The 7,992-nt window shown below is 34.5% G+C and overlaps 1 protein-coding gene across 1 annotated transcript; it reads left to right on the plus strand.

Moving 5' to 3' along the window:
• The first annotated feature begins 1,701 nt into the window (after window positions 1–1,701).
• Window positions 1,702–7,722, plus strand: LOC122289869 (HIPL1 protein-like). The gene is made up of 7 exons (XM_043097226.1): window positions 1,702–2,464; window positions 2,617–2,774; window positions 3,670–4,467; window positions 4,547–4,763; window positions 5,385–5,563; window positions 6,691–6,932; window positions 7,182–7,722. Exons 1-7 carry the CDS (start codon window positions 2,374–2,376, stop codon window positions 7,579–7,581), a joined length of 2,085 nt encoding a protein of 694 aa, XP_042953160.1. The 5' UTR covers window positions 1,702–2,373; the 3' UTR covers window positions 7,582–7,722.
• The last annotated feature ends 270 nt before the right edge of the window (window positions 7,723–7,992 follow it).

Genomic DNA, 7,992 nt, shown 5'->3' on the forward strand with positions numbered 1-7,992 from the left:
TAAAATTATAAAACTAATTATAAGTCAAAAACTACAATCCAAATAATAAAAATATCAAAATTGAAATTCTAACAATTTTATTTTTAGATACAAGGGTATAATTGTAATTTTAACTTTCTTAACGTGTCATAACGGGTTATAACGGGTCAAAACGGGTTAACCCGTTATCAATCCGTTAAGCAATCGTGTCTTAACGGGTCAACCCGTTTTGACCCGAACTCATCAAGGCTAAACCCTAATCCGCTATTATCGTGTCGTGTTCGTGTTGGGTTAACGGGTCGTGTTATATATTACCACCCCTACCCACGATGTCATGTTTTGACCGTGAACCAGAGATCCATGACTCATTTTTTTTGTTGCTAACTAGAGATCCACATCGTGTTCTCGGGTCACGAACTAAAGATCCCCAGCATCGTTCTCTGGTCACAAATCATCCATTTGTAAAGGGGCAACATGGCATTAGGCAACCCCTCCCATGTGGTACTTGGGGCGAACCAGGCCTACATATAAAATTGGGTAAAAGCAGGTCAACTTTTATAAAATTAAATTTATTTTTAATTAAATTATATAATTACGTTGATTGATTAAATTATTTTATATTATTTAAATAGTGAATTAAGATAAAATAAATTAAGATAAAAATTAAAATTTAAATAAAATATTGTTAAAATATTATTTTTTAAATTATTATTATTTTTAAATTTAAAAAAACATGTATAAGAACTTGATAAAATTATAATGATAAAATGAAATTAGATGAGATGAGTTTAGATCTCTTAATCCAAATGGGGCCTGGCAAGTTTGGGGAGTGAAATGCGATGAAAATTTTGTAAATAGTAATGTGATAGTTTGAGTTGAGTATTTTTTAGATTTTGATAAATGAGAGAAAAAATTGAATAAAAAATATTATAAAGTTAAAATATTTTAAGAATATAGTTTTATAATATTATTTTTATTTAGAAATTTGAAAAAGTTGAATTATTTTTTTATTTAAAAGTTTGAAAAAATTGTGATGATTATTTTGAAAATTTTATATTTGAATTAAGTTTAAAAATAAAATTAGATGAGATGAAATGAGATCATATAAGAATTTTGTATCTTCTCTTAAAGCACCCTTATTGGTTTGGCCAAAGTTCAAGGATGGCTAAATTTTGATTAATATGTACTAAAAAAATTTCCACATTTTTTTAAAGAAAAAAAAAAAAAACCCACATTGGATTGAGTATTGCTAAAAGAATTTAGATATTAGCTGCATTCATTTATAAAATATGGAAGACTATAATAACTTCAACAAATATTAAAATAATACTTTCTCACTTCAATAAATATAATTATTATTAAAATCTAATAACTAGAATTACAAAATATGATAAAATTAAATTAAATAAAAAATTATTAAATTAATAATATTCTATTATTATATAAAAAGTAAATAGATAATCTAATTAATTTTAAATTTTAAATAAAATAGATAAATATAAATTTAAATAATATTAACTAAAATTTAAAATATATTTAATGAGAATGCCGTTAGGCCCCAGACTAGCCCTCATTCTCGCATCTACAGTATTGTTAACATCCGCATCTTGACCCAGTTATCGAAAGTGAAAACCGTGTCTAACATTGATGACGAGAGTGTGATGTTCCTTGTATTTATATAGAAGTGCAGGTGCACTCCTTTTTTAGATTAAAAAAAACATAATATATCCAATCATATCTTCTTCTTTTTCTTTCTTCGTTTGATTTTCTGAGCCACTGCCTATCAGGCTATCATAGTCACGACTGGCCTTTTTCCTGATACGACACTGCAAGTTGTTTCCACTCTTATTAATTGGCCATGCTTTTAGGTTTGTGTTATAGGCGCAAAGGCACATTACACCAATGATCTATAAAAGTTCTTTTGATGAGAAAACCAGAGGTTTTTCTGCTCAGCTCAAGGTAGAAAACAGAGGTTTCCCAACCACCCCCATTAATTTGCGCATTTGAATAAAGAATTCGTGATAGTCAACTAAATAGACTGTCCCAGTTGCTGCATCTACCCTTTACAAAACGATGGGGGGATAATTAACTGAACCTTGCTTATGGAAGCTGTGGTCACTCAGAGAGAGAGGGAGTTGAAAATCAGTTGCCTGAAGCTTTAAATGAATTATGTGTAAGATTTTGAGAAGAGATAGAAGGCGTAGATCTGCTTGTGGTTGAGAGTCAAGTGAAAGACTAGATTTTGTTAATGGGCATCAATTTCAGCAGCCAGGAAGTATCCCCTTCTTACTTTATCTTCATTTGCTCTTGGGAGTCAGTCCCGTAATATTGCTGCTTCAGACTCTTCTGGGGTTGTTATAGTTAATTATCTGCCTTTTCCATCTGTTTGCTGAGATGGAACGAGTTCTTTTCGGTCTTGTCCTCTATTGTAGCTTGGTGCTGCTTTTTGATCCTTCCTTTTCGCTTCCTCTATGCAGTGATTCAAGTGAGTTTTGCTCTGATACTTGTTATTAGCTCGCTCGCTCTCTCTCTCTCTCTCTCTCTGGGGTTTGAATTCCTAATTTTAGATTTTAGTGTCTCAATTATATTAACTTATTCTAAACTGACTTATCATTTTTACTAATTTGATTGGTGTAGCGGCAACCTTTACCCTGAACACCACACTGAAATTTTGTCCTTACAATGGGAGCGTGTGCTGCAACTCCACTGAAGATTTACAATTACAGAAGCAATACCATGCAATGAACATTTCTGATCCTAGCTGCGCTTCTGTTGTGAAATCAATACTTTGCGCTGTAAGGAATTCTAATAATAGTGATGATGATAATAAAATTTTATAAGATTTATTGTGTATGGCCGTTTGTTGTTTGCAATGTCTAATATGGTACCCTTGAAATTCTCATCCTAATTACATACTGCAACCGTATAAATGTTCTTTGCCCCATAAACCTTGGTTGTCGTTCCGAGTATTCCCATTTCATGACCAATTTATAACTTGCCATTTGTATGAACAGAAGTTGTAATTGATAATGAAGTGTTGTATAATCCCTTCTTGAGATGTTCCTTCTGTAATACCGATTTGGCTTCCAGATTCACATGTTTTCTCTTTTTCTCTTTTTCTTTCTTTCTTTCTTTTTTATTTATTTATTTATTTATTTATTTATTTTATTTTTTATTTTTATCAGTTTTGCTTCCTTGTATAAAAATTAGCATTACTTTTAGGCAAACTAGGCATAACCCTAATGCAATCTGTCGGAATAGAGAAATTTACTAAATGAAAATACTCGTTGTAACTAAGTTAGCATACCTTCAGTTATTATGTAGTAAATATAACCAAAAGATTGTCCATGTTACCATTTTGATGTTTAAATTTTTGTATAAAGAACCTTGCAAATTTTGTTTGAATGAAATGGCCAATGGCTATTTATATATCATACTAATAACACAAATGAGAATTAAATGATGCCGCTTTATGGCCCTGGTTTTCATTTAATAATAAAATAGTGAGATAGTTGATGATATAGCTTTAAAGGAGCAAAGCTCCTAGTTTTGAAACTTATATGGTAATATAGATAGATACTCATGTAATTGATCTTCCTGTGAATTCTTTGTTGTTACATGTGTCAATTTTTCACCTCTTGAAATGAAAAGTAATTATGTGTGTTGTTTATTTATTAACGTGGTTTATAGAGATGCGATCCATTTTCGGCTAAGCTATTTGCAGTTGATTCTACACCCCGGCCAGTTCCTGTACTTTGCAACTCCACTGTTTCTGCCAATTCGTCTCAATCTAACCAAGCTGCAACTAACTTCTGCTCTAGTGTATGGGATACATGTCAAAATGTGTCTTTCTTGAATTCTCCCTTTGCCCCTTCCCTGAAAGGTCAAGTTGGAGTACCATTGGATTCCAATGCTAGTAAACTGACCCAGTATTGGCAGTCAGAAACTGATTTCTGCAATGCATTTGGCGGAGCATCTGGTGCTGGATCAGTATGTTTTGGTGGTCAACCTGTTACACTAAATAACACTGGAACTCCTAGCCCCCCACATGGTTTGTGCCTTGAGAAAATAGGGAATGGATCTTACCTCAACATGGTTGCTCATCCTGATGGGTCAAATCGAGCATTTTTCAGTAACCAACCAGGTAAGATTTGGTTGGCAACTATTCCAAGACAGGGAGCAGGAGGAGCATTGCAGCTTGATGAATCAAATCCTTTTGTAGATCTAACTGATGAAGTATATTTTGATACTCTATTTGGGATGATGGGTATGGCATTTCATCCAAACTTTTCACAAAATGGGAGATTCTTTGCGTCATTCACTTGTGATAAAGCTAGGTGGAAAGGATGTACAGGAAGATGTTCATGTAACTCGGATGTCAACTGTGATCCTTCAAAACTAGGTCCTGATAATGGTGCCCAACCATGCCAGCATCAAATTGTTGTTGCTGAGTATACCGTTAATGGTACCTCATCCCAGCCTTCTTTGGTACAAAGCTCTACACTCAAAAGTTTTCAGTTGTTGATTAAAAACAGATGATTCTCACAGGCTCTTCATATTTTTCCAGGCAACAAGTGCCAAACCAATAGAAGTGAGAAGGATATTTACAATGGGGCTTCCATTTACATCTCATCATGGAGGGCAGATACTCTTTGGACCTGCAGATGGGTATTTGTACATCATGACAGGAGATGGTGGTGGTATAGGTGATCCTTACAATTTCGCTCAAAACAAGAAATCATTGCTTGGAAAGATTATGAGGCTTGACGTGAATAACATACCCAGTGAGTATCAGCATTGAATGTTTGTTTGTTTATTTTGTAGTTGATTTGAGTTTCTAAAACCAGGCTGCTGCTTGTTTATATCTTTCTCCCCTCAGATATTTATATATACCCTTTTTGCTCTGATATTGATCCACTTTATGACTTCATTTGGTTACACAAACCATCTCATCTCATCTCAACTCATCTAATCATTAAAACTTTCCCAAACTCCCACACAAAATACAATAAACAATTCAAGTTATTCAAATCCCAAAACAAAAATAATATTAAAAATTATATTTTAAAAATATTTTATTCAAGTTTCAATTTTCATCTCATCTCATCTATATAACCAAACGAGAAATCAATGATCCCTCCAAATTTGTTTGTCCTTCCTATGAACCAGAAGTACGGTTGTTAAAGACCTGTCTGCTCTCGTGCCATCATATCAATCAATTAGAAAGGGGGAGGATATGGAAAGAAAATATTCGAAATATGGAAATAAAACTACGTGTGGTGATTGCATTAGTGCCATTTTCCTTTCTTCATGAAGTAGCATGAATAAGGAGCTGGTTTACTTGCATAATTCTTGTAGTTCCCAGTTTTTTTTTCTCACCCAATCCTTGTGATTTTTCTTTCCAGATACAGAAGAAATTGATAAACTTGGTCTTTGGGGAAACTATTCTATCCCCAATGGTAATCCTTATAAAGAAGATACAGGATTGCAGCCTGAAATATGGGCTTATGGATTAAGAAATCCTTGGCGCTGTAGTTTTGATTCAGAAAGGCCTTCCTACTTCATGTGTGGAGATGTTGGGGAGGTTTGAGATATTTCTATCTTTCAATACACTTTGATGGAAATTTATTGTGCTACTGTTGTTGACCTGAATGGCCTGTTAAGTGAACCAAAAGTGCATCCGTTTCAAGAGTATTTTTCACCCAACTATCCTCGGAAGCCCTGAAAAGAAAACAGACTAAAATTTCTTTTTCCATGTTCAGCTATATGTTATATGACAATCAATCCTCAGTTAATCTTGTAAGAAACATAACAAACAATTGCATCTTTTGGTGACCTCTTTAGATTATTCTTGTCACTCAAAATATTAAAAGCTCTTTTTACCAGAGTTAATTTGATCAATATGCAATAAAGAAGCTGTTGCAGTCAAGGAAAAGTAGCTTACATATAGAAAAAAGGAAAAGTAGCTTACGCATAGAAAATCCCTTGCTTGACCTTTCATGCTACCAGATGAAATTTGCTAATTCTGTTATTTTGAAAGTGCAGCTCCCTCCTCCCCCTTGCTCCCCATACACGGTACACACAAAAAAGGAAAAAGGACTGCAGTAACTCTGAGAAGAAATGGACAGCTTCTAATTCCAAATTCAATATTGTCCATTATTCAAGTTAGCATCTGGTAGGCTTTTCAATTTAAAATCTAGGAATAGGTGGTAAAACGATTGAAGAAAATTTTCAGTTTTACAAAGCATCTGGTAGGCTTTCTTCACAAGAAAAATGGTTGTAACTGGCCTTATCTGAAAAATACTTTGATTTATTTCTGTACGAGCTGAACATATCTTGACCACCTCGAGTAGATTACTTGCTGCCTTGGATTAAATAGCTTGGTCTTGTTGATCACTGACTTCAAATGATGAAGATCTCAACTAATTCTTTCCTTTTTTGAATCCTCTACTGGGTGTTTCGGGAGCTCATTAAATTTGATATCAATTGTGTTCTAGCCAGATGAACCCATCTATTGTGTATAGTCTTTTAGAGTAAGGGCATTTCAGATTCAAGGACCTCCCTTTTATTTCTGCTAAGGTGGTTATGCCTATGCATCATTGTATAGTTCTTAATTTTCCAGTATCTTTGTTTAATGTTTAATTTGCCGGTTCAAAAGCCTGAATGTACTGCTAGTTTCTGAACACACATGATATTTTCTTTTTCCTACAGAATACATATGAAGAGGTGGATATCATCACCAAGAATGGAAACTATGGCTGGCGTGTTTATGAGGGCCCAGATTTGTTCTCTCCTCCTGATTCACCTAGCAGAAATACATCTCCAAATTCCATAAGCCCAATTCTTCCAGTGATGGGATACTACCATTCTGATGTAAATAAGAAGGAAGGATCTGCATCAATCACAGCAGGCTATTTCTATCGGTCTATGTCTGATCCTTGCATGTATGGAAGGTAATGTTTTTTTGATAGTAGCATGTATGGAAGGAAATAAAGATTTGCTTATCTTTGTACTCCAGTGGATGAGACTTTTAGTCATTCTTTCTAGAAATGACAAGTTGAAGAGCCTCTAAAGAATGATGACATTATCAAGGAAACAAAATCTATGATTACCAACCATCAAAGATTTTTCTTGGGACTACCATGATGACCTTGGCAATAATCTTGTTACTTGCTAACAACTCGCTTGATCTCAATTTCCAGGTACTTGTATGCAGATCTGTATGCAACTGCCCTATGGGCTGGCACTGAGACTCCAGAAAACAGTGGCAACTTCACCACTAATAAAATTCCTTTCAGTTGTGCAGCTGACTCTCCTATACCTTGCAGCTCCATTCATGGAAGCTCTCTTCCAACTTTGGGTTATATTTACTCATTCGGCGAAGACAACAGCAAGGATATTTTTATCCTTGCTAGCAGTGGCGTTTACAGAGTTGTTAGTCCTAGTCGTTGTAATTACACTTGCTCAAAGGAAAATGTCACTGTTGTTGTAAGCCCAGGTCCTTCTCCCTCTAAATCTCATGCTAGCCATTTGAGTGACCCCTATAACAGTTTAATGCTCATGTTCTCAACTTGGTTGTTACTTTTGCTGGGTTTCCTCTAGTCTATTCCAACATCTTCACATGTAGAAGGAGGGAGAGTTTTATTGCAATGGGGTGAGTTTGTACCATGGGGGCCTTCTTCTTACTCTTTCCTTTGTGCAAGAAGACTAATCAAATAAATTTATGCTGTTTTTAGATTTTCACGATCTTGTATGTTGAGTTTTCTTGCAGATTTGAATCTTTATAGCTCAATTGCAGAAGTGCAATGTATGGAGAAATGGATGCAGGGTTGTATTCTGCAGTCAAGTGGATCTCTGTTGATAGAGTTATTAGTGCTATTCGAACCAAATCCAACTGAGTAATAGAATTCAACATATTTAGTAGTCCCAGCTTGGCTTCAACTCGAATCAACTTCAAGTATACTTGTTGGGACTTGCCTCGTTTAATAACATTTATTTAAGTATTCGAGGTTG

The sequence above is a fragment of the Carya illinoinensis genome, chromosome 12 (assembly GCF_018687715.1).
Source record: "Carya illinoinensis cultivar Pawnee chromosome 12, C.illinoinensisPawnee_v1, whole genome shotgun sequence".
Taxonomy (NCBI): domain Eukaryota; kingdom Viridiplantae; phylum Streptophyta; class Magnoliopsida; order Fagales; family Juglandaceae; genus Carya; species Carya illinoinensis.

Coding starts and splice junctions, on each gene's coding strand:
- LOC122289869 (XM_043097226.1), top strand. CDS start 2,374: ATGGAACGAGTTCTTTTCGGTCTTGTCCTCTATTGTAGCTTGGTGCTG. Junction 5,564..6,690: donor TGTGTGGAGATGTTGGGGAG/GTTTGAGATATT, acceptor TTTTTCCTACAG/AATACATATGAAGAGGTGGA. Junction 6,933..7,181: donor GATCCTTGCATGTATGGAAG/GTAATGTTTTTT, acceptor CTCAATTTCCAG/GTACTTGTATGCAGATCTGT.